We start from the raw sequence: 27,323 nt of genomic DNA, 5'->3' as shown, positions 1-27,323 counted from the left end.
GAAGAAGAATTCTTTATTCTCATTGAGTCTCATTGTTTGAGTTTTGAAGGCTTCATTAAATGATAACATTACCTCCTCCATGTGATGTATTTCCTGTCCAAACAGGATGTTAGACTGGGACATTAGACAACGAGGGATCAATCTCAGCTGTGCAGAGAGGCAGTGTGAATGAATTATCTATTGGGAATAAAAATAGTTCTGTCACCGCAGGTAGCCCGATCCCTGACATAACCCCACCCTGCTCTATTTTTAGCCTGTTAGCCAGTGCTAGCTGTAAAAAAGCTAACTGCCCTCCAGCCTCGGGGGCAGAGGATGATCAGCGGCATGTAGAGCTGGATCTCCTTCCTCTCTGTGCTGTCTATACACTCACCACTAATGTGTCATGAATTATTGGTTATTGATCAGTCTCTGCTGCTGCTGCTGCTGTGTTCTGGTGCTGCCAACTTTTCAAGTCTTAGGGTGACATTTATGTTGGGATTTGCATACATTTGGAGGCTGCTAATCATATTATGATATATAACAGTGTAGCTGTTACCTGTCGAATGGTTCTGAGATAAATGCATCTCTTGGTCAGTTTCTCTCTGGTGTCTCTAGAGTTCAGCGTCCCGACCCGAACCCGACTGGTTTTTTCGCATAAAGCTCTCTTACCTGCTGTGCTGCAAGATACATAAAGGCCACTGCGAAGCGGGAAGATAATCAGAGTATAGCCAATACATTAGCATTAGCCTTCTAATGCTAATGGGTGCCTTCTTAGAGGGGAAATGGTCAAAGATCCTCCCTGCAAGTCAAAAACCAGGGCTTCAAGTTACCTCACTGAACTGATGTCAGACTGTTCACACGTGTCCACAAATAGCCGTCAGTCAGTAGCTTTTGTTGCTAAGGTTAACGCATGTGTTGTTCACGTTGTTCACTCACAAATTTCGGATCGGATTTGGGCTCCGACACGTACGGATGGATTTGAGAAGTTTATATTTTGAGTGAAGAAAGAATTAAAAAAAGAAGTGAAGTTTTGCTGCTACTGTAAACGTAGCCTTCCTGAAGCTGACCAATCAGAACAGAGTGGGCTCATCAGGAGGGCGGGGCCTTAAAGAGACAGGAGCTAAAACGGCCTGTTTCAGACAGAGGCTGAACTGAGTCTAGTCTTATTTTTTTTGTCTGGCAACAAATGACAAGTTTCTATTGGTCGGCACCTGTCACATGACACTTTATGGTATAAAGTACAACTTAGGCTTTAGACATCAGTACAGTGAAGCTGTGGAGTCACAGTTAATAAACCTGATTTATCTTCAGGAAAATTGACTGGTTCTAACTGGAGTAAAGACCTGCTGTTCTGGGTGGGAAACCCCTCTATAACCAGTGTGAATGATGGTGATGAGTTTGACAGTCAGAGAGAAGGAAGAGTTGGAGTGAGAGTGTGTGTACTGTGTATCCATGCATTGGTTACAGATGTGTTTATGTTTGCTGAGAGTAAGAGCCATCTGTATGTGTGTGTGTGTGTGTGCGTAGGTATGTGTGTGTGTGTGTGTATGTGTGTGTGTGTAGGTGTGTGTGTGTGTGTGTGTGTGTGTGTGTGTGTGAGTTTCTGGAGCAGCGGACCACCTGATCCCCCCCAATTCACCTCGTTTAACTAGTTAAGCAGATCGTGTAGCCCGGAAAAGTGGGCCAACCCTCCAACCTTCACCACACACACACACACACACACACACACACACACAATCTGTGAAACGAGAAAGGCAAAACACAGCTGAGCCGCTGGACAGCAGAGAGAAATAATTATATTTTGATCCCGTTTTCCCCAATTTTACTCTTTAATATTCCTTCAACTATTTTGTTAATTTACATTTAATCTAAATCTGATTATTTTCAACCTTTATTTAAGATCTTTTTCACTGTTGCTGTTTATTTCTGTTTCATTTCTCTGTCTGTCAGAGACTTTGTGTCCTTTTAAAACACAAATAAAGTTTCATTACGTTCTGCTTTAAGTTTGTGACGGAAATGTTGTACATGTACAGTATAAACAATAAATAAGCATCTAGGTCAGTTTTAAGTCGTTAAGTCTTCACCTGGTTGTTATCTCGACTCTCAGCAGACAGATGAGGTCGGTGGTGTTGACGTACTTGTCAACAAACATGGCGTCCCAGGTGAAGAGGACTGATGCTGCTGGACTGTTCAGGCTTTTCTTATTTTGTCTGTGTTAAATGTTTTTTTTTTAATGATCCAGATGTAATTTCCACTATTCGAAAACTATATTTTTGTTTCTCTTCCTTTTGCTTTTATTGTTTTGTGTTGATTTTCTTTCTAAAACCCTCTCTGAGCAGTGTCCTCTGACTGTCCAGCTGCCATTTTCCAGATTATGGCTGCAACTGACGATTATTTTGATTAATCATTTTGTCAATGAAATATCAGAAAATAGTGAAAAATGCCTTTTATACAGGCAGTAAAGCCCATGATGTTTTCAGATGTCTTGTTCTGTCTGATCAACAGTCCAAAATATCCAAAGACATTCAGTTTACTATCACGTATGAAACAGAAAAGAAACAAAATAGTTGCTGATTCATCTCTTGTGGATCGATTAGTCGTTGCAGCTCGAGTCCAGATGAACGATGATGTTTTACAGACTTTTTTCCCCTGAGTTCTGCCTGTCAGCCTCACAGACCTTTATCGCAGCAGGTTCTGCATTTTGATTCGTCATAGCAGGAGAAGCACAGGTGTTACTAATAATATTAACGAGGGCTCTGTTCCATTTAGGTGTCCCAGTAAGCAAAGTCAATAACACGTACAATACGACGCCCTGAAATCTCAGCCCTTCAAATTAAAAGACCACATGTCATTTCTTCTAACCTGATGTGACGACGCTGTGGTTAAAGTCTGGTTAGGTTCAGGTGTTACTACGGTAACTAGAGGACACAACATAAACACAGGTCATTTTGGGCATTTGATTAATGTTATTAATTACACCTGTGTTTTTCCCGGTATGACATGATCTGTAGATGGAGGTTGTTGGGTCTTACTGCAGGTATTGCATGTATTTTAAGACATGTATCTCCTGCACTTCTGGAATCAAAGATACAAATCACATGTTAAAACCAGCAGTTGGTAATGGGGTCATAAAACAGCCCAACCAGATGGTGCTTCACTTCCAGGTCAAATCCTGCTCTGGATGGATATAAACAAATTATTAGCTTGACTGCTCACTTTAATCTACAAAACCTCATGTGGTTCAAAACAGCCAAAAAGATCATGATTCTGTCCTCGCACGCCGCCGAAACGTGTGTTTACAAAATCTTTTTCCTGTCCTGGAAAGAACAGTTCATTTTGTTTTTTCGTGCTCGCTCAATGATTTTGTCATTAAGGACTTTTTTCCAGTCAGCTCTGAATCAGGCAAAAGTTCAACTCAGGTAGTCGATGTGAGTCCAGGAAGCAGCTGCTGTCCTGGAAACAGCCGACAGCTCGACACACACACACACACACACACACACACACACACACACCTGACAGCGTCCTCAGAGCAGGGAGGTGGTGGTGGTGATGAATGAGCGGTAACATGATCTGTTTTTGGCGCTCCTCCTCATCACAACAAACCCCCCCCATGAGCAAAGCCCCCTGGGAAAAACGGTTCGCATATGTGAGAGACGGCGAACAAGAGAGAACCGGTAAACCACTCGGAGACAAAGAGACGGAGAGAGAGAGGTGGAGGATCACACAGACGTGTTTATCTATCTGCTGTAAGGTTTTATATCCTGTTTAAGAGTGTGAAGAAAACAACATGAGCTTCTGACATGAATGCATGATATGGCCAAAAGTATATGGACACACCTGCCTAATGTCCAGGAATGATCCAAGGAACAAAAAGGTTCATTCAACGGTCTAAAGCCCCACAAAGATTAGACTAATTAGTCTGCTGACGGCTGTTGATGCTCTTTGTCAGAAACAATGACGGCATATAAAGCAACGACAACGGTGGAAAGTCATTATTTACACGACACTGCAACAACAGCAAACATGGAGGAGATTCAAGTCGTTTCCTGTTGATTGTAATTAACTGTTTTGTAAATGTGACGCCGTCTAGACGTCGTCCTCTGCACGAACACCTAACGAGGCCTGGACTTCATCATCAGTCCGTCTATTGTAATATTTCTTCTATAACTCCATATCGTTGTGTTGAAGCACAATGAACAAAAATAAACAGATTTGTTTACAGTTGCAGGTTCTTAAAAATGGTGGATGTAAAATGTGAGTTCAGCGCTGCAAGTTCCTGCATTTTTAGAAAGAACAATCAGAACAGAACAACCTTCCTGCAACTTCATTTACCTTCGTTCCAACGGTGGAAACACAGATGGAGGAACTGAGTGTAAGAATGAAGTGAGGACCAAGTACAATGAGAGGAAGGAGATTAAAGCAGTGTTAAGGTGTTTATTGTCTTGGCAAACACAAAAAAAACACCTCTGCCACCAGAATTATCTAACTAGTCTCACTTAGCAACCATCGACCTACGGAAAGATTACAAAGATTACTCTTCTTGGGAATAAATATACGGAACTGAATGGAAAACTCAAGACTCAGCAACAAGGAAACAACAACAGGTGGTTTATTTATATGTTAGGAAACAGGTGAAGTCAATATTTAGACCAGCGAAGTTCTCCTGGCAGCAGTCCTCCCAGTAGTGGGTTAATGGGAGAAAGAGGAAACACCAGGATCGCTCCCTAACTGCCCGCCGACAGCAGCATCAGCACCTTGGAGAGCGACGTCAGCTCCTCAAAAGCTTCTCATGGGAAAGTTAGATGGAAAAGTTTTTCCCAGTTCCCATCGTACTGGAATCAAATACAGCTGGAAAGTTCCTGTGTCCACATACAGTCCACACAGTGTACAATTAATATCCTGAATGTGTCTTTTCTTACTTAAACGTTGTCAGATTTAGCCGAGGTCTGAGTGTTTTGGGGTTAGTATCTGTACTAACCGCCTGACGAATATAAAGGATTTGTAGATGTAGAAACTATATATACATATAAATCTAAACACGTGAAACTGAAGCACCAGAGAAAACAGATCTTCTGTACCTGAGCACCTGTAGAACAAGCTACAGATGAGTTAAACCTGCCGAGTATTCAGAGATCCGATGAAGACATGTAGCTAAAAACATCTGGGAAAATAAACTTTAAACTTTAAGTTAAATGGGCAGCCAGCTGTTTATTTATTTATTTCAGTGTTCAGCAGCTGGCTGTGTGAGCTACTTGATTACATGAAGAACTGTAGTTCTATCAATACATTCAAGGCCAAATTAAAAAAAATGAGCCTAGTTTACATTATTAATTTTTAATTGACATTGTGGGTGTATGTGATGTGCTTTTTATTTTGTACGGTGTGTTCTTTGTGGGGTTTTTTTTTGTTTGCACTGTTTGTTGTTGTATGTTTTGATTGTAATGGACTACAGATGCTAATTAGCTTCAAGCTAACTCCGGTGCATCGTTTATGCTTAATACTGCACACTGTCCTGTTCAATAAATCAAACTTATTAAATCTTCACAGCAGGAGGAAACAAAAGGTGATTTATTAGCAACAAAGATCTGTTTGTTTCTTGGAATAAAATGGATTCATAAGAACAAACCTAAAGCTTCTAATGGTGTTTAGTTTAATGGGAAGTGTGGGAAAAGCTATAACATTGTAAGCTGTTAGATGTCGGCACGGTTGTGACTTTTATAATCAAATAATTGTAAAACTTATGATTGAAAATAACCTTTTACAGTTTGTCCTCTATCTTTACCTTTGTTATATTAAATGATCTGTTTTTCTATCTTTTTATTTCCTTTTAAACTGTTTTCTGAGGTTTAAATTATGTTTTTAATGTTTTTTTTAACATTATATGAACCTTTATGAAATGTTCTCTTCAGATAAACCTGCCTATGATAACTTATGATCGAGTTTATGTATTGAAATGATTTTTATGCAGAGTTTATATGTTTAAACGTTATACAAGCAGCTTCCTCTCTACCTGTGTGTGTTTTTGTTTTCCTGGTTTCTGATTGGTTCGTTCAATCACAGATCTTGATACAAGTGTTTTGGGGGAAAAGAAGAAGCTGCTTCGTCTCCATCCAGCTGTTTTTCAGAATAGTTTGACTGTTTCTGAGCGACTTTAGAGAACCGAGATGATTAAAGTCGGTGAAAAGATTTAATGAGAGAAAAAAAATGAGGAGAAAGTTTTTTTTTTTTTAAAGTAGAAGAGCAGCAGCGTCTCGTAGCAGGTGTGCTGCAGGTGAAGTTGCTGCCTCAGGGAAACACGTTCAGCTGCTCGTTTGTCATAAAGAGGAACAAACTAAACATCTGCTCACACACACACACACACACACACACACACAGTGACATACCCCCAGTGTGTGTGTGTGTGTGTTAGATAAGAGACAATTCCCCACCTCTCCCTGTATCTGCATGGATGGTTCATGTTGAGATATAATACACTAATACACACACACACACACACACACACACACACACACACACACACACACACACACACACACACACACACACACACACTTGTCATCAGCAGTATTGTATTTTAATTAAAATAAGATCTTTCTTTCTTTTATCCATGTATCTTTCCATGCTACCTTCTGTTCTTCCCTCCTTTCCCTCTTTCCTCCTGTCCTTTTTGCATCATTTCACTTCCTTCCATTCTTTCTTCCTTTCTTTTATACATTTATCCTCCCATGTTGCCTTCCGTTCTTCCTTTGTGTCCTTCACTGCCTTTGTTTTTCTTTCTTTCCTTCCTTCTATCCTTCTCTTCCTTCCTTCTTTCCCTTCTTCCTTTCTTTCTCTTGTCCTTCCTTCCTTTCTCCTTCTCTTCCTTCCTTCTTTCCCTTCTTCCTTTCTTTCGTTTTGTCTTCTTTGTCTTTGTCTTCTACTTATGTATGTACCTAATCTACCATCTGTTCTTTCCTTGGGCTCTTCCATTTTTGTTTTTCCTCCTTTTTCTTTTTTTCCTTGTCTGTCTTTCTTTCTTTCCTTCTGTGTTTCCTTGTTTCCTTCCTCGTATCCTTCTTTCCTTCCACTCCATCTCTCTTCTCCTCTCTTCCTTCCTTCCTTCCTCTCTGCCTGTTATGTGACATCTTGACATCTCACAACAAAAAACTGAATCATACAAACCTGTGAATGCACGAATGCATAAATACCTTCACACACACACACACACACACACACACACACACACACACACACACACACACACACACACACACACACACACACACACACACACAATCAGGCTGAGCTGAGTTGTGCGAAATGAGGCCATTTCTAAGGGGGATAAATCACCTGAATTGGAAAGGTTCGGTCATCATGACACACACATACACACACACACACACGCACACACACACACACACACACACACACACACACACACACACACACACACACACACACACACACATACACGTGTTTGGGCATATTCATTCAGTCAGGTCAGCATATCCCTCTGCATGGGGAGATACAATTCCTGCTACTGACAAGAGAAGAGTAAGAGGCTGTTGACTGTGTGTGTGTGTGTGTGTGTGTGTGTGTGTGTGTGTGTGTGTGTGTGTGTGTGTGTGTGTGTGTGTGTAAGCTGTCTGGCCTATCAAGCTCGTTATTAAATATCCATGAGACCATTAAGCTAAATAGATGAATGAGCCTCTATTATTGCTGCGCGCACACACACACACACACACACACACACACACACACACACACACACACACACACACACACACACACACACAGTAGTTCATGATCCACTGACACTTCAATACACTTCACTGTTTATTAATAACTAAAATGACAAGAAGAAGAAGAGGAAGACAAAATGAAAAGATAGAACAATAAAGAAATATTCCAGCTCTCCTTTCCTTTATTATTTATTCTTAATTCTTTCTTTCCATCTTTCATATTCATATATTTTTGTTCTTTCCTTCTCTTCTCACTTCTTTTACTTCTCGTCTCATATCAGGCGTCAGTTCTCTGTGATATAATCTGTGGTTTCATTTAGTGAAAACAGATTTGACCTGTCAAATTCTCTACATGACCTTCTTATCAATCATTAAATTAATTATCAAATTAAAGCCGACTGCCTTCAGTATTTCTTGAATGACAAATGTAGCACAAATTTTTAACCGAATTTCCAGAAAATACCCCAAAGAAAATGTTGTGAATGTTTGTTTCCATCCACTGCTGCTGCTGTTGTGTGATTATTAGCAGATAAACAGCAGGTGGCGCTAATTCTCCGGTCGGTGCTGTTAATCCGCTGCAGAAGAAGACGACACACCACAACGACGTCATTAAAAGAGCTGCAGTCGAAGCTCATATGATAAAAAACTATGTGGAAAACATGACAGATGTTTCATGTATCATCTTTTTTTGCGATATTTCGACTTTTTTTTTCAAGAATTTCTGTCATTTTGACTCCGTTTTAACGCACAAATAGAAAATGAGCGTAAAAATGGGTGAAAGGAAACACACTGACAGATGAATCTTGGTATTTTACAGATATTAAACAATAAATTTGAGTGTGTTTTTTTATTTGCCACGTCCATAGTGGAGGTTTGGTGAAGTTTAGGGAATTAAAACTAAAGGTTTAGGTTTGGGAAGGATGAAGTTTATGGTTGAAGATGGGACATGAACATCGGCCTCAAGTGTGAAAGTCAGACACTTTTTAGGCACAATCGTCCACCGACCTCCTTCCTGTTACAGTGTTTTGATGTTGTTTCTTTAACAACGTCACACTCTCTCTACAGCTGTAACTCAGGCGACCACATGATGTCACTTTTCAGGAAGACGTGAACAAGTTTTAAGGATTCAAACAAACTATGAATGCTGGGATATTTCTGATGAGGACAAGATTGAACTCTGCGTGACCAACCGAGTTCAGTGAATAATCTCTTCTCCGCTGAAATGACTGTAACTACACCTTTAATGTCTGTCAGGTGTGACCAGATAACAGCTGTAAGAGGACAAGACGGAGCTCACTGCTGCCAGCAACGTGTCAGTACGGCTGAGTGACGGCAGTTTACTGTATTGCTTTAATCAATCAAGCTTTAATCCCAGTTTTCATTGTTTTCCTCCTCTTCCTCCTCATCTTCCTTTCTACTTTCCTCCACTTCCATCCTGAAACACCTTCGTCTATCACTTCCTTTCCTCTTTCCTCTTCTTCTTCTTCTTCTTCTTCTTCTGCTAGCTGAATACTCTCAGTGAATCATTTCATTATGTCAGTATTTGTGCAATGAAGCAAGTCAGCTTTGACTGGTATTTCTGTGTGTGTGTGTGTGTGTTGCCCATCAGATAAAGGGACTTTCTCTTCTCCAGTTACCACCTCCTGTCTGCTCTGAATCCCTCTGATTAGAACACACACACACACACACACACACACACACACACACACTGATGGATTGATTGATGTGTTTAGAGGTGTAGACATGTGACGTGTTCATGCCGGCGGGAGGGTGCATTTTATAGTAAGGCAGGTAAATTGAGCTACAGAGAACCGTGTGTGTGTGTGTGTGTGTGTGTGTGTGTGTGTGTGTGTGTGTGTGTGTGTGTGTGTCTGGGGGGGGGTTCAGTGTAAGATGAGATGACAGATTGTTATCAGAAGAAAGAAAATCTTTCCTCTCCTCTATTTGCCTGGCTAGATGAGCACTCTCTGCATTGGTGTGTGTGTGTGTGTGTGTGTGTGTGTGGTGGGGGGGTGGGGGGGAGGTGGGTGAGGGGGGGGTAGATTAAGCTTGTTCAACATGAAGAAAACACCACTGAGCCGATCATGCTTCCAGTTACAGAGAGAGAGAGAGAGAGAGAGAGAGTGCTACTTGATATCAAAACCATTTGTTATCTAAGCACTCAAAGTGGGGTCCGGGGACCTCCCAGTGGTCCTTCAGGGGGTTCCAGGGGGTCCCCAGCAAAAAGGGGATTAATTTATTTTCACTATAACTCCATCCATAAATAACACGGTGACAGAGTGTATGACTATTCTGGTCATTGGTCAAGAAAAAATCTTATCATAAATACAAAAACTGGCCTCGCTGTAATCATTCCTCCTGTTCATACTGGATATTAAAAGATCCTTCATATGTGCTTTCAATGGAAGTGATGGAGGCCAAAATCCACAGTGTGTCCACACAGTCATTTAAAAGTCTCTGTGAAGCTTATATGAGGCTTCAGCAGTCTGAGTTAGTCATATCAAGTGGATATCTGACACATTTACAGTCTTTGTGTTTCCCTGTTGAGCTGCAGGTGGAAGTTTAGTAACAAAAAGAGGAACTTTGGCACTAAAAAGACTGTAAAGTTGAAAGATATCTAAGAAACATGACATTTGTTAACGTTAAGAAAAATATAGAAAATAAACAGCCTCATCCTTTCCTCTTCCTGTCTTCATCACTATTTAACACTCTTCTTCATTCAGGGTTAAAAACAGCTGCTGCTCGTCACTGTCACATGTCCAGAAGGTCAGATGTTAAAGGTCACCTGTCATCAGGTTTACAGCAGTTCACTCAAACTATAAACGTCCAGAATTTAGCCGACAATTGTTCAGCAAACACAACAGTCCCTGCAGGGGTCAGAGGTCAAAGGGTGACTCACCACCAGGTTTCCGATGACCATGACCAGCATGAAGACGAGGATGCAGAGGGGCTGACCCGCCACCTCCATGCAGTCCCACATGGTCTCTATCCACTCGCCGCACAGCACCCTGAAGACGATGAGGAAGGAGTGGAAGAAGTCCTTCATGTGCCAGCGAGGAAGAGTGCAGTCCTTCGAGATCTTACACACGCAGTCCTGAAGGGAGGGAGGAAGAGGAGGGAAAGAAGGTGTGATTAACCTGCATCTATACATCAGAATAATGAAGCCGCCGCCGGGGTCAGAGGTCAGACCTGGTAGTTCTTTCCAAACAGCTGCATGCCGACCACAGCGAAGATGAAGACGATGATGGCGAGGACGAGCGTCAGGTTGCCCAGAGCGCCCATGGAGTTCCCGATGATCTTGATCAGGGTGTTGAGGGTCGGCCACGAGCGAGCGAGCTTGAAAACACGCAGCTGGAAGGAAAGAGAGAGAGAGAGAATTACAGAATTAAAACATTATTTCTGATAAACTGTTCTTGAGCAACATTAGTGAGGTTTCCATCCAAAGTCTGCACAAATTTTAACAGAATTTCTAGAATATCGTCAAAAGAAAATTCTAATTATTGAGCGTTTCCATTCACGACTGTTGTGTTAAATATTAGCAGATAAACAGCAGGTGGCACGAATTCTCCAGTTGGTGTCGTTAAACCGTTGCAGAAGAAGACACAACGAGATGACGTCATTAAAAGAGCTCAAACGATGGAAAACATGATGGAAATATGACGTTTCTGTTAGTTTCATGTATTGATGTGAGGAAGATTACAGTCTCCTCATCATCGCTCCACACAGATCTGATGTTTTCAGCTCTTCGGTGACGTTTAAGTCACATGATTCATGATATATTTTTTTATGATGGATTGTTGTATTATGCATCTTTCTGCTCTCTCTGTACACAGCACTTTATAAAGCCTTTTATCTTTACTATCACTACTATTATGATTATTATTATTATTATTATTATTATTGTTATTATTATTATCCTAATCAAAGTGTTTCTAATATAAGTACCACCCCCTAGTTGCACCTTTCTAATTAATGGACCAAATATGGCGTCACTCATGTCCCTTCCTGGACAACGATTGGCCTGAAGTCACATGACCACATATCCAACCCGTCTTTGTAGACGCCCCGTTGGCTGATATGTGTCTGGATGTTTTTCATACCCGACTTACTTCATTTAAATGTTGTTTGTAATGTGTTTTATGATGAAGGCCACGAGCAGAAACGCGTCGGTCAACCGTGTTGTCAAAGTGTTGCTGGAGTTCTCAAATCTGTTTATGTTTGTTTTATAGATACACCAACTTTTCCAGCGTACAAACGTTTTTGTGACATTTCAGGATTTTTTTCAAAAATTTTCTCCAATTAAGTCAAAATCTGTTTCAGTTTCAGTCAGATGAACAGAGTTAAGTTGTTTCTACTTTAAAATATTGAGTGTAAATCATATTTTTAGTTAATTTTAATCTGTAGATTATTGACAGAGCAGAACAGATGGAGCTTTATGTTTTATGTTTTGTTTGTTTATAGCATCTTCTGGCTCCCGTTGACTCTTCAGGTGTCTCTTATTCGCAGCGGAAAGATGAAATGTTGTTTATACAACAAGAAAAGAAGAAGAAGAAGAAGAAGAAGAAGAGAGCAGAGACGTACAGTAAGAACAGAAAACAAGGAAGGAAAGACGAAGAAGAAAAAAACAGACAAATGAAAAAGGACAAAAGAAACCAAACAGAAAGAATCATAAACGTGTGTGTGTGTGTGTGTGTGTGTGTGTGTGTGTGTGTGTGTGTTTATGAGTGTGTGTGTGTGTTTGCCGCTGACAGAACTTGACAACACCCAGAGTGACACGTTGACAGATCGACAGCGACAGACGCAGACAGGCTTCAAGGATTTGTTGTGTGTTTTCATCACTGTATGTGTGTGTGTGTGTGTGTGTGTGTGTTTGTGTGTGTGTATGTGTGTGTGTGTGTGTGTGTGTGTGTGTGTGTGTGTGTGTGTGTGTGTGTGTGTTTCGGGGGTCGAAGATGTCGCCGACGTCTTCGTCTTGTTCGTCCTCGACTTTCGCTCATCATCAACAGCCAATCATCACGTCTCCTGCACACTGTGACACTTTTCCTCTCCTCTTATGAACCGCTCTGATTATTTGACAACTTTCATCGCTCAACTCGAACTTGAAAGCCTCACAGTGGAAATAAAGGGTCCTTACGTGATTTTTTTCTTAACCCATAAGAACCTGGGCCCATTTCTCCTTAAAGGAAAATTATGGGGAATATAAAACAGACCAAATGGACCACAAGGAACACATTTCTGAATTTTATTTTGAAATTCTCTGTTATGTCACATATATGTCATAATGATATTTAACTTGTTTTATATCAATTTGTTCAGGAAATGTGGTCAGAACAGGTTCAATGTAATACAGGACGCCTTATTAAAGCAAACCGACCTTTAGTAACAAAAAAACAAGCTTTTTAAAATTAGCTAGTTCTGACCAGGCACACCGCCACCATTTTGGAAGTGATGTCATGGGTACACAGATTCACACATGGTCACATGACTGCACCAGGATGTTCAGTAGATGTCACTTAAGGACTTCATGAGTTAAAATCAAGGATAAAGCTGTTATAAGGAATTTTCCAGAACATTGAAAGGGTTGGTCTTATGGGTTAAGATCAGGCAAAAACTCTGCAGATTGCTTTGTTGTTTTAAATTTGCTTGTTTTTTTTATGACTTTAAAGAGACTATAAGTAACTTTTTCCAGCCACTAGAGGATAAGTGAGACTCCTCTGATTGGCTCTGACCCTGATATTCTTATCTTAACCTCAATCATCTCACTCCTCATGCCTGAACCTAACCAACGAAGGTTACGTTACGTTACGTTTGTCATATCTATTACAAATAATAACAGTTACGTTAGCAGTTCAGCTAATTTAGCAAAGGTGGTATTAAGAAGGCAACAGTTATGGAAATAAACTAAGTATTTGTGGAAACATGTAGAACAGATGAAGAGTGAGAGCGAGGTCAGCGAGGGTCCTTCCAGCTGAGAGGAAGGAGAGGCAGAGGACGCTAGTTTCAGTCCTTCGGCATCTTTTAATGCTCTTCATCTCCCAAATGTCAAACCTGTGTTTCTCCTTGTTTTAGCTCTTTCTCTGTCCTGCTCTCTTCAGTCTGCCTGCTAGCGGCTGCAGGATCATCCATCGCTGGCTGAAGAGCGACGGATGCCTGCTGTTTGAATCACGCCACTTTATAACCTCTGTTAGATGGCGGCGGGGCGGAGTTACGGACTGTACTTTGACAACACAGGACCAGAATAACAACAGAATAGCCGAGAGTGATACCAAGTTAATCAGATATTCATTTGATCTTTAGTAAATGTCTAAAATCTTAATTAATGCATCTTTAAATGACTTCAGTCTGCATATCTGTATGTAAAGGTGAGTATTCTGTGTTTATGTTGTGTTTTAAGTGTAATGTGAGTGTGTTACCAGTCTGAAGGAGCGTAACACGCTGAGTCCCTCCACATCGGACAGGCCGAGCTCCATGAGGCTGAGGCAGACGATGATGCTGTCGAAGATGTTCCAGCCGGTCTGGAAGTAATAATACGGATCCAGAGCGATGATCTTCAACACCATCTCTGCTGTGAAGATCCCCGAGAACACCTGACAGACAGACAGACATCAAACACGACAAATAATAAAGAAAAGAAAAGGTTAGAAGTCACACATAAGTTTTTATTTGACATATTTGAGGCACACGGTTGTTTATTGTGTTCAAAACTTCTAAAATGATGCTGAGCGTGCTGCTAAAACAGTGATCCTCCTAAATCCTCCACATTCATTCAGATTAAGACGTGATGTTCAGTCGAACAAGTGACTCGTGCAGCAGGTCTGAGAATGAATCTGTTTGCTTTCCTGCATGAGGCCCAGTTTGTTGTAAAGTCGATGTAAAACTATCAAGCGTTCTGTTTATAACCATCCCGAAGAAACACCGGAAACACACCTGCCCCACTGTTTCTCTTCATACATTTCATCTATGATGTAAAATAACATTGAAAATATTAATAAATCATTAACAGTCTATTGCAGAGGTCACTAAGCCGTACCATACGGACCCCCAGACCTACAGCCAAGACAGAAGACACAATCATTTAAAACCTGACGGGGTGTTTCTATTTTAACTGGCGCAGCTTTTATAGTCTTTACGGTAGACGGAGAAAAGGAGAGAAAGTCAAGATGTGAAACAGAAAAGCTTTTCCTCCCTTTTATTTTATTTTTCTGAAGTTAAGCACTTTATTTGAACATTTTATTTATTTTCTCTTATTTCCAAATGCAGCCCTATTTTATTTAGTAGATGAGATTATTATTATTACATTAAACATATCAGCAGTCATACATATATGTTCAGTTCTATGTTAACAAGAAATATTGTCAAAAAGTTTTTGAATTGTACTGAATCCATTTGATTTGACAGTCAGGTGTTGATAAAACTACGAGGCTACTTAAATATATATCACACTAAAGAGTTATAGACATTATGATCTTCTGGACCTTTGCTTCAAGACATTTTCTCTAACTGGACCTCTAATTTACACAGAGTAAAAACAAGCAAACTGATATTACACCACCGTAGCACCATGTAAAACATAAAAAGATCATTTTTACTCTTGAGGAATGTAAGAAAAAAACACAGAGACTATATTAAAATATAGACACATACAGGTAATGACACACACTGACACACAAACCTAAACACACACAGATTTACAAAAGCTAGATGAAGGGAAGAGTTAGCCAAAGGGTCGGACATTTCAGACTGGGTTAGATTCACACACACACACACACACACACACACACACACACACTCGTGTCACCTCCTATAACACAAGTTCCTTGAAAGCCAACGAATGTTCAGCTGCAGAATAAAACAGTAAAGGGATGTTCCAGCACACTGAGCTGCTACGCTAACATTAGCATCCACTGTTAGCATTGAAGCTAGCCTCATTCAGTAGTGTGTCTACATGTGATGTATGTTCTCTGGTAACGCATCATTATCGACTATACACATTATTATCTATATTTATCTGTTTTTTTGGAAAATCACTACAAAGCTTCTTGATGAAGTTTCTCTATTTTTGATCGTGCAGCAGCTTCACGTCTTCAGTTTGAAGCAGCTTTAAGTGTCACAGACGGCCGCTAGCTGCTCCAACTGACTACCAGTCACAAAGCCTCAACTTCTCTCTAGAAATACTGAGTCAATCATTGTTTTCAACGAGTCATTCTGGTCTCAATCTCTAAATTCAGACCCTCAAATAAGTGTGCTGGTGGTCATTTAGGAAATTATTGCTCCGCTAATAAGATTTGAAGACTTTTTGTCTGCTGTGTGGGTGTTGATTGACAGTTGGATTGACAGTTGGCTCCAGTCGGACTATTGTTTCAATATTTCATTAAGTTTAATGTTATTTGATAACGATATCTGCCATGTTAGCAGAGTTTAGCTGTGTCAGTATACTTTTGATCAGGCAGTTTTCAGTCTTTATGCTCCGTTGGAGTCGTTGAACAGTCGACCTGAAGAGCTGAGAGCAGCTGGAAGTGTTGATATCTTTAAACTTTAAACCTCTTCACTCTGACTTTTGATTTGAATGTTTTATGGCCATTATTTATTATATTTTAATCATTTATTTTATTGTATTCATGTTTTAAAATTCTATTTTTGGTTGTCTTTCAAATGTCAGATTTGTCGTGTGCTTTAGTCTCAAATTGTTTTACTGTTTACATTAACTTATTAATACAATCGAATAATCATTTAAGCCATTTTTTCAGCAAAAATGCCAAAAAGTCACTGTGAAATGTGACTGTTGATGCTTCTGTTTGTCATACATGAAAATAAACTGAATATTTTTGAGGGTTTTGGACCTTTTGGTCAAATAAAACAACACTTTTAAATGTTATCTTTTTCACTTTTTATAGACTAAAAGATCATTGATCACAATAATAATCATTGGTTGCAGCTCTACAAGTACTTCACTGCTCTGGAGGCTTCATGTTTCCACATCACACTTGTGTCAGTTTCATACTGGATCACGATTGGCTCCAAACCAGCTGTGATGTCACAAACCCTGCTGGTAGCTTCACGTGTTAAAATGAGATTTAAGATGATTTCAGAGAAACTCTGCACAGAGAAGAAGAAGAACAACATCCGGCTGAAGGAACAAGCAGGTTCAGAGTTGAAGAAACTTTAATTTTAAGTTTGCAAAATGAGGATTTAGTAATTAAAAAAAAACCAAACTAATTTTAAATAGTTTTCTTGGCTCTTTGCTCTTGTGGTTTGATCTTTTAAGCTTCTCTCTCTGCAGACCTCAGCTTGTCTGGGGTTTGCCTCGCTCTGCTTTACATCACGTGTGTGTGTGTGCAACTGTGTGTTTATGTGTGCGTGTGTGTGTTTATGTGTGTGTGTGTGTGTGTGTGTGTGTGTGTGTGTGTGTGTGTGTGTGTCCTTCCAGCAGCAGCAGCCACTTTCCCTGCTTGTTGTTCCAGACTGAGGGGATCCTCGATGTGACACCGGCTACGTGACACACGTGTGTTTGTCTGTGTTTGTCGTTTCTCAGCCCGTGTGTGTGTGTGTTTGTTTATGTGTGTTTTCCACTGCTTGCGTGTGTGTGTGTGTGTGTGTGTGTGCGTGTAAGTCTCACAAAAAAGTGACTTCTAAGCTTTAATAGAGTGTGACTCACTATTTCTGTGTGTGTGTGTGTGTGTGTGTGTGGCTCTTTCTGGGGTTACCTCTCCCTGTCAAAACCCCCTCCCCCCCCCCACACACACACTTATATATATATATATATATACACACACACATTTGTACACACACACACACAGATGATCCTCTTATATGGGCTCATTAACTCTGTAGTGCATTGATTAGCTACTCAACAATCATGCTGTTATTATTACTGACATCAGGAGAGCCTCTCTTTCTCTCACTTACACACACACACACACACTGATAAAGTGTGTGTGTGTGTGTGTGTGTGTGTGTGTGTGTGTGTGTGTGTGTGTGTGTGTGTGTGTGAAGTATCGATGAAGGAGGCTCTCTCAGGACAAAAAAAAACCCATCAGAGCTGAAGAGGTAAATGTGAAATGAATCATCCTGTAAGAATCCGAGAGGCTGGTTGCTGGTTTGATTCTTTATACTGTAGCAGTGTTTTAGTTCAGACTGGCGTAGCGTTGCGTTACTGATCAGCGCAGAGTGTGTGTGTGTGTGTGTGTGTGTGTGTGTGTGTGTGTGTGTGTGTGTAACAGTGTGTTGACGTCAGGCAGAGTGACGTTAATGAAGTTAAACACAGTTCAGCTGTCAAATATCAGCAACAGCCTGCAGCCTCCGACAGCACGCCGAGGGAAACATCACACAGATATACAGCTCACTTTATTATATTCCTCTTCTTATATAAATACATATTATATATATTCACTTATGTTTATTTTAATATATGACAAAATGTTTTATCATTTTTATTTTGAATGTTTAAATTGTGCAGGTGAATGTTGGATTACATTATATTGGAAATATGTAACTGTAAAATAATTTGTAGGTTTCATTATAATATTTTAATAATGATTTTAATAATGTTTTAAAGTATTTGGGGGGAATTTTATGGTGTTATTAGAGATATCAAAGGAGAAACAGAGGGAGGTAAACGATGCAGATGTTGAGTAACATGCAACATATGAAATTTATTTAAAAAAGTGAGTTTCTGGTCATTTTTGTAAGAAATATTCTGTGTTTTGATTAAACATTAATAGTTCGTCTCACCTGGAGGTGTTTCAGATGTGTCACGTTCAGTATTTTCTTCTGTTTTATACATATAACTGTATTTTGGGGTCTGAGTGCTGCTAAAATGCAGGTGACCTACACTCTTTACCAGTGCCTGAACGCATCATGTGCAGACGCAGATGGAGGACTGAAGCTGCTGCTGCTAACGTGCTGCTTTTACTGCGCATCATGATCACACTGAGGTGTTTTTTTGTGTTAAAATTCATCTTAATATTGCTGTTAATCACAGTTGAGCTACACATGCTAACTAACATCCAGCAGCTACATTCAAGCCTTCATAATAGCAGAACCGTTGTCTGAAGCTTTAAGTGTCCCTCTAGGGTTCCTCGGAGCGCTTTGTGAAGTCAAACACTTCCTGTTAGTCAGCAACAATAATTAAAAACCGTCTTTCCTTCATGTTTCTGTTGACTGTTCTTGTTTGCAGGTATGTTATGTTTCCCAAAAAGCTGCAGTGATGTTGAACATTCATCCACTCGGAGTTGAACAGTTTTCAGTTGTTCAGGCTGATCGTTGTACTCCTCCAAAAACATGAGACATCAGAAATGCTTCAGACCCTGAACTCTGATCACCTCCTGAAGATGCAGCAGGTGTCATTCATGTTATCAGATATTTGTCCTGTTTGTTTGACACTTTTATTCATTGTAATTTAAAGATGGACCTGATCCAAAACAGTGCAGGAGCAGGAAGTGTGGACTCCAGATCTGGATCCGTGTGTTCAGACCAGGCGTCAACCTTCAGGGCTGTAAAATGACGCCAATGCGGAAGTGCCAAAAACTGCAGTTCCTTGAATGGCCACTTGAGGCTCCAAAAGCGAGTCAATCCCCATAGACCCCCATGTTAAAATGTCCAACTTTACAGCAGAAATAAACATGTTTACAGCCTGGTACAAACAACGGTTTTGGTCTCTGTAGCTAATTTCCTCTTTCATGACTGTAAAGTTATGCATAATGAAGGACATGGCTGCTTTGAGTGACAGGTCCGCCAGCCGCTAGGTGGCTTGTTTCAGCCATTCGGCCCCGTTTCTTTGCCCATTTTTGATTGGCTGGGAGTTCTTCAGAAAACGCGGGTGACGTCACGGTAACTACATCCATGTTTTTATACAGTCTATGGTTCAGACCAAACACAAAGTGAACTTTTCATGCAGTGCGACATATAAAGTCAATGCAAAGACGTGAATAGATGTGAATTCACATCCTCGTCAGTTGACAATGTTTCAACTTCAGCGAAAAATTTGCAGGTATTGCGGAGCTTCATGAATGTGCAGAGAGGAGAGAGACTGGAGGGAAATAACAGAAAGAAACTGGTGAGTCCAGTCAGAAGCTGAACACTCACGCCTGTTGTTGCTAGCTAGCTTACAGCTAATGTACAGTACTATATTTCAGCTGTTTGGGGTGAATAAACACAAATGACCCCATAGTCAAAGTCATGCGAGTAAAGCAACGCAAAAATTTGGTTTGCTTTTGTTCTGAACACAACGTTAATCATGATGATTGTGTGTTTGAAATCCAGACGGACTTGTTTCAAGCTCAGAAACTGTGTTCAGCTCTGAGGACTGTGTGTGTGTTTCTGCAGAGGCAAAGTCTCTGATTCACTGACTGAGGGATGAAAAGCTACTCTGACCAGCATGTGTGTGTGTGTGTGGCTCAAACACAGGGGATGTCGACATCAGCACTCACTAATAACAGTAACATCAGCAGAGTGAGGATGACACGCACTCTGTGTGTGTGTGTGTATGTGAGAGTGACACGTGATTATTTTTGTCACAACCAGGCAGATGTAATGAGTAAGCACCAACACGCACACACACACTGACTGGCGGGTTTAGACTGCTCAGAACAGCCAGACACAAAGAATGCAGTTTGATTTCATGATAAATTTGCTCGTTTGATTCTAGATTTCATCAATATTATTCTTATTGTCAACAAATCTCATGTGCAGAGCCAAACCAACAATGAACCGATCTACTAACAAGTATTAAATGTGAGTAAAATGAGACATTTCCAGTGTTGAGGTTGTGATACGTAGCACAACAAGCTAGTAAATATAATAGTTTTTGGAACAACAACTGAGGTCTATGGCACATAGGAATAAGACAATAAGAAAATATAGAAAATCAGCAGCCTTATCCTTTTAAAACACTCACTTTTTTCATAGCAGCAAAAAATTATGAAAAAGCTAATGTTTGGAACTCATAATCAGTGAATAAATAAATAATTCTTTGTTCATTCGTTCACAGGCTGCTGGAAATATCCCCCAAAAATAATTGAAAATGCTAAAGTTTAGTATTTCCCAGCATTAGATAACAGTAACAGCAGATGACTCACTGTGTGTGTGTGTGTGTGTGTGTGTGTGTGCACCTTTATACCTTTATCAAGAGTCACAAAAACAAGCACACACCTGCACTGAGAGTTTCCTCTTTCCGTCTCTCCCTCCACAAAAAGCTTCATGACTTTAAGGCTCATTTTTCATTAATATACGTACAAGACTGGAAGGAAAACTGGAGGCGAGGAAATACTTCTTATCCAAGTCATTCATAAACTGTCGAGCAAGGACCTAAAGTTCATAGTTCAGACTGTTGGGAGAAGACAAAAGAAAGCGCTGGTGAACGAACGGACAGATGAGGCCTTTCAGGTTTGGTTAGCCTGCAGTAGTCCTGAATCAGAGGACACGTATCAGGGAGACCAGAAGCTTCTGTGGTCGCATAAAAAGCCTAATTCACAAATGCGGGACAAGTTCAAGGACGCCGTGGAGAAAGACTTTCTGTTGGCAAACTGTCAGATGACTCAGGACGGAGAGGCGTTTCAATAAATTGGAGGACTCACAACAGACGGATTTTTAAAAAGAACTTATCCTGACTTTTAGTACATCGTATGGGTGACGCACATTTCCCATCATGCATCCAACAGCATCATTCCATGGGCCTGTTTGTGATGCAGCCTCTCTGTAAAAAAAAAACCTCCTGGATGACATTTTCCAACAGTTTTCACAGTCTGCCTCCTCATACTCTCCATGAATAGTAATGTGCCCTTTATATGTTAAATTGGTTAAGTGCTGCTTTACAAAGTCGTACAGTGAGAAGAGATGCTGGAGGCTCTGGATGTTGTTGGGTCAGTATCACAGATGGATGTCAGGGATAGTCCCTATATGAGCTGGCAGACCAGGATGGTGGTTCCCATTTTTAAGAAAGTGGACCAGAGGTTTTGCTCCAGTTATCAGTGTATCATATGATGCAGCCAGGGTGTCAAAACTCATATCCAGGAGGAGCAGTATGTTTTCTGTCCTGGTTACTGGAAGGATACTGGAGGGGTCCAGGTGCTTTATTGAGTTTTGGGGGATCTTATCAGGTGTACTGCTGAAATATGGGCTGTTAGGACAGTTGAGCCTTCTGGTCCTTGTGTCCGGATGTCAAGAAGGACTCTTTCTTTTGCCTTTGAGGTACTGATCAGTTTCCTCAAAAGAAGACACAGAACTTTGAATTCACATAGCAGATGTTTGTGATCCATTTGATGATGGATGCAGAGTTTCATCAGTGTGGTTTAGGTGGTAAATTAAGATCTTCTAAAGTAAACCTTCCAACTGGACCCTATAAAGACTGCCTTTGCTTTTAGTGCAGCAATCTCATGGAATAATGTGCAATATCTCCTTCTCTGAGCCTGCACATTGTATATATATTGTATTGTCTAATTTCTGTTTTATTAATGTGTTTGTCCATCCTTGTGATTTCATTTAAATGTATAGAGGGCCGACGAGCAATCAGCAGCTTTAACACAAATATATTTCAACCAAAATCAGCCAACAAAACTCAGTTTCAGTCGACCCATGTTGTGTACATCCACTATCAGAGGCAGTAAAGTACACTCCGGACATGTGCACTGTGGATAAAAGCCTCCATTAGATCGTATACATCCTTTAGATCTTTACACATATGGAAATATTGATATACCCAGAGAGAAAAGCTGAAGAGCACACAGCAAACGACAACAACAAACACAGAAAGCATTAGCTGACATCGATTCTGTCAGCACAGTAATGTCCTGACATGATCCTCTACACACAACCTTACATAACACACACACACACACACAAACACACACAAGCACAAGGCGAGCTAAATGCTATGTAAACATCTGTGAGGATTAGAGGTTTTATCCGACAAAGAACTTAACAACTCCAGACTGCAATCGGATCCTGGTGACATGACTCAGCCTTCATCTGACACCTGAACTGCTCTAAATTGATTTGGAGAAGTTTGGACTGTTTATGTTGCAAAAGTATGTGCTCTTTACTGCTCTGGTTCACTCTCAGCACTCTCATAGTGTCGTTTGTCACTGTACACTACCTGCTCAGCACCAAACGGCAAACAGACACCAGTTAGCTGTAGACTAGCTAGTGAACATAGTGGAGCATTTAGCAGCTAAAGAGCCAGATATTTCCCTCAGGAGTTGGTAGAGAGTAAAAACAGAGCTAAAAGAGAGTGAATATTGGACTTACATTCACCAGGTGGACAGAAACACGACTCCACATGAATGATAATGTTGCTCCGTAACTGCTGGATGTGGAAATAAGCAACTGTTTGCTAACATGTTAGCCACAACTACTCTATAAGCTGATAATATGACAGAAGTCGTGTTTAGAGACTATTCTGCTGAAAACAAGTGGACAAAAAAACACAATTTCAAGCAGCTTTAACCAGATTGAAACTACAAAGGATCAAGAATAGAACCCTGAGGAACCCCACAAGTAATTATTGACATTATCAATGTGATGATCATGTTGTAACTGCTGGATGTGGAAATAAGCAACTGTTTGCTAACAAGTTCAAAATATCAACTTAAAAGCTGATGATGTGTCAGTGTTGTGTTCACAGCTTGTTTCTGCCAGAGTCAGACTGGCCATCGAGGTTACTGGGAGAAATCCTGGTGGGCCGGTCACTATGTGCAGCCTGTTATACAAAAACAAGAGCGGAAGCGATGTGTCATCAACTCGGCAGCAGCAGCAACAGCTGTTTTTTTGGCCAACTCTGGTTTCTGCTGAAAACTAACGGCTATAAAAAAAAAGTTAATGCAGGTTTAAGTAGAATAACAGTTCAGATTTGGTACTTAACTGCTGATAATGGAGGCAAATATAAAGGTTTTCCTGAAAAGATCCAATTAAAGAATCTTGATTTGCTTTGGTTTTCCGAAGCTGATATGTTGAGTTTGCTTTTTACTATGGAGATTTATGTTTTGGTGAGATTTATGGGAGATATTTGTCAGCTAAGACAGAAACCACTGTCCTGTCTGGGCTCCTGAAAGATACAGGACACTTAAATAAACAATAAATACTTCAAATCTACACAAAAAACCTCATTTTAACCAAAAAGTGAAGAGGAAAGACTTCTTTTAGAAGGTCAGAATCTATATTGGCGACAGATTTTGTCTTTTGTCTGTACATTTTCTGATGGGTAATATATTGAAAACTAGGATCTCAGGGTGTTTATAAGAGAGTTCTGGATGCAGTTAGCTCTACCACAGCGGTCCGCCTCTGGGCCCGGTTTCCCCTGATTGAACACAATTGCTGCAAGCTGACCCGAAGCCGCTGTTTCTACTTATAAACGTTATTACCATTCTCTGCCTCACACAGCCGCCTGCAGCCTGAGCTGAGGAGACCTGACATCGCCGGGCAGGTATGAATGTGTGTGTTAGTGTGTGTTAGTGTGTGTTAGTGTGTGTGGGCAGGTGTGATCAACATGGTGATTTTGGCCGCAAGCGTTTCGCACCTCAGGTGAACCAATTACCATATTGCATCAACCTATCAGCGTCTGTCAGACTGTCAGCACACCTGCAGGGTCAAACACTGGAGTTAGTCACGGTGGTTTAAAGCTATCCGACCCATTTCTGTCAGTTCTAATACTGAAATTCACCTCGCTTTTTCTACTGAGAGACAGAAAAAAACACTCCGACACACTTTCCTTTGTTCCAGAAAAGCAACGGAAACGCTGTCTAGTTTTTTTCCTGGGTGAATCCTGGGGTTTTAAAATTGGACAAAAAGGGTTTGAGGCCGTTTTAAAAGGTCTAAGGGTTGTTTCCAAAACTCTTGTTCCTTGTCACTTTTACAAAATCTCACAGCCTCCTCTTCGACTCGCCTGAAGTCTGCCTATTGTACACATACATGCTGGGTAAACACCAGGGGACTCCATGCATAAAACTCAAGATTAAAACTGTGTGTTTGCATAAAGCCAGAGACATAATACGGAAATATATGCATTCCTTTCATTAGATTTATAAAACCATGCATATTTCTAATAATTCTCAGTCATTGTATGTGCAGAAGCCTCATTTTCACTCCCACAATTAGCCATAAATGAATAAAGACGCGCCCTTAATCAGCCGTTTTCATATCACCAGTCTGCACAGGAAGTGCAGTTTCACAGATTGTGTTGCACCAGCGAGGTTCTCCGACAGCAGAACAGCTGTCGTTACACACAGCTGTTCAGGTCTTTATAGCGTCTATATCATTAATTCATCACATGGACTGTAAACCGTCGTCAGCAGTGATATATCAGAAATGTAATCAATAATTAGTTTGTAGCTCATATCTGAACCGACTTTACAAGCTGTGTCACAACTAAGGATAAAATAAAAAGAATATTAACAGCAAAATAACATGTTGACTATGTAAATTAAAAGAATGATATATATGATACATTATGTTTGTAAATTCTGTGTTTATAAATAGCAGTTTATGACGTATGCATGGTTTTTGTGTGTACGCAGTGTTTATGACTCTGGCTTCTAGTGAAGAGATTCATGTTCTGACACAAAAAGTTAGTGAGATGTGTGAAGAAAAGACTAAACGAGACCCCCGACAAATAGGAAAAAGCACATTTTACTAAATTAATAAAGTCTGGTTTTAATATTTATGGTTAACTCATGTATGAAAGAGCTTTCAGATTGTAATTGAAAATAACAGTCTGCACTTGTTAAATGCTCCCGCTTTATTTTTTGCCATTTGAACTGGTACCATTGCAGTTTGGGAAATGAGAGATTTTTCACTGATCAGTTTACAAGTAGTTCCTCGTGGTTATATTGTGGATAATTGGGATTATTTTCAATCATTTTAATCTGTCAGTTACCAAACATTTCCTGTCTATGCACCAAAACTTTTACTATTACTCTTAGATTATCCAGGTCAAATAAAACTTATATTTCCTCGCTTTCTAAAACGGATGTTTGCTGTTTTCTAAAATCTATTTTGTTGTTTTTGTTGATATTGATTCTTTTGTAAAACGTCTTATAAATAAATCTTTACTTAATTACAATTGGTCTAAAGGAGCTTATATGTGAATTTCTTATGTACCAATCAACAGTCAGTCCATCCATCCGACCATCCATCTATCCATCCATCCATACATCCATCCTTCCATCCATCCATCCATCCATCCATCCATCCATCCATCCGTCCATCCGTCCATCCATCCATCTATCCGTCGGTCCGTCCATCCATCCAAACATCCATTCAACCATGCTTCCATCCATCCATCTATCCAACCATCCATCTGTCCATCCGTCCATCCATCCATCTATCCAACCATCCATCCATCCATCCGTCCAAACATCCATCCATCCGTCCAAACATCAATCCATCCATCCAAACATCCATCCAAACATCCATCCGTCCGTCCGTCCATCCGTCCGTCCATCCATCATCCATCCAAACATCCATTCAACCATGCTTCCATCCATCCATCCATCCTTCCATCCATCCATCCATCCATCCATCCATCCATCCATCCATACATCCATCCTTCCATCCATCCATCCATCCATCCATCCATCCATCCATCCATCCATCCATACATCCATCCTTCCATCCATCCATCCATCCATCCATCCATCCATCCATCCGTCCATCCGTCCATCCATCCAAACATCCATTCAACCATGCTTCCATCCATCCATCTATCCAACCATCCATCTGTCCATCCGTCCATCCATCCATCTATCCAACCATCCATCCATCCATCCGTCCAAACATCAATCCATCCATCCAAACATCCATCCAAACATCCATCCGTCCGTCCGTCCATCCGTCCGTCCATCCATCATCCATCCAAACATCCATTCAACCATGCTTCCATCCATCCATCTATCCAACCATCCATCCGTCCATCCGTCCATCCATCCAAACATCCATTCAACCATGCTTCCATCCATCCATCTATCCAACCATCCATCTGTCCATCCGTCCATCCATCCATCTATCCAACCATCCATCCATCCATCCGTCCAAACATCAATCCATCCATCCATCATCCATCCAAACATCCATTCAACCATGCTTCCATCCATCCATCCATCCTTCCATCCATCCATCCATCCATCCATCCATCCATCCATCCATACATCCATCCTTCCATCCATCCATCCATCCATCCATCCATCCATCCATCCGTCCATCCGTCCATCCATCCATCTATCCGTCGGTCCGTCCATCCATCCAAACATCAATCCAACCATCCAAACATCCATCTGTCCATCCTTCCATCCATCCATCCATCCATCCATCCTTCCATCCATCCATCCATCCGTCCTACCAGGTTTCCGATGCTCAGCATGCCGTTGAACTCGTCTGTCATTGGGTAATGCTCCATGGCCATGAAGAGCGTGTTGAGGACGATGCAGACGGTGATGGCGAGGTCCAGGAAAGGGTCCATCACCATGATCTTCACCAGCTGCTTCACCCTCAGCCAGGAGGGGCTGCACTCCCACACCAGGTAGCGGTGGGCGAAGACGTACCAGCACGGGTGACACTTCTTATGAGCTTCCTCCAGTTCTGCACAGCCGGGACAAAACAAAACAAGACAATGCAGATAAATTACAGATAAAACAT

At 40.8% G+C, this 27,323-nt stretch overlaps 1 protein-coding gene across 4 annotated transcripts in view; it reads right to left on the bottom strand.

The window, feature by feature from the left end:
* The window catches only part of LOC121887820 (sodium channel protein type 4 subunit alpha-like), a 247,671-nt gene that overhangs the window by 79,392 nt on the left and 140,956 nt on the right, over nucleotides 1-27,323 (bottom strand). For all 4 annotated transcript variants that reach the window (XM_042398864.1, XM_042398865.1, XM_042398866.1 and 1 more), the window contains 4 exons: nucleotides 27,028-27,266; nucleotides 14,114-14,287; nucleotides 10,890-11,051; nucleotides 10,600-10,794 (listed from right to left, as the gene is read on the bottom strand). In XM_042398864.1, the coding sequence (XP_042254798.1) occupies nucleotides 10,600-10,794; nucleotides 10,890-11,051; nucleotides 14,114-14,287; nucleotides 27,028-27,266 (770 nt within the window). The remainder of the gene's footprint in view (nucleotides 1-10,599; nucleotides 10,795-10,889; nucleotides 11,052-14,113; nucleotides 14,288-27,027; nucleotides 27,267-27,323) is intronic.

This window comes from Thunnus maccoyii, chromosome 21, assembly GCF_910596095.1.
Source record: "Thunnus maccoyii chromosome 21, fThuMac1.1, whole genome shotgun sequence".
Classification (NCBI taxonomy): domain Eukaryota; kingdom Metazoa; phylum Chordata; class Actinopteri; order Scombriformes; family Scombridae; genus Thunnus; species Thunnus maccoyii.
Note: the sequence above shows the minus strand (reverse complement) of the source record. Positions and strands in the feature narration are given on the sequence as shown.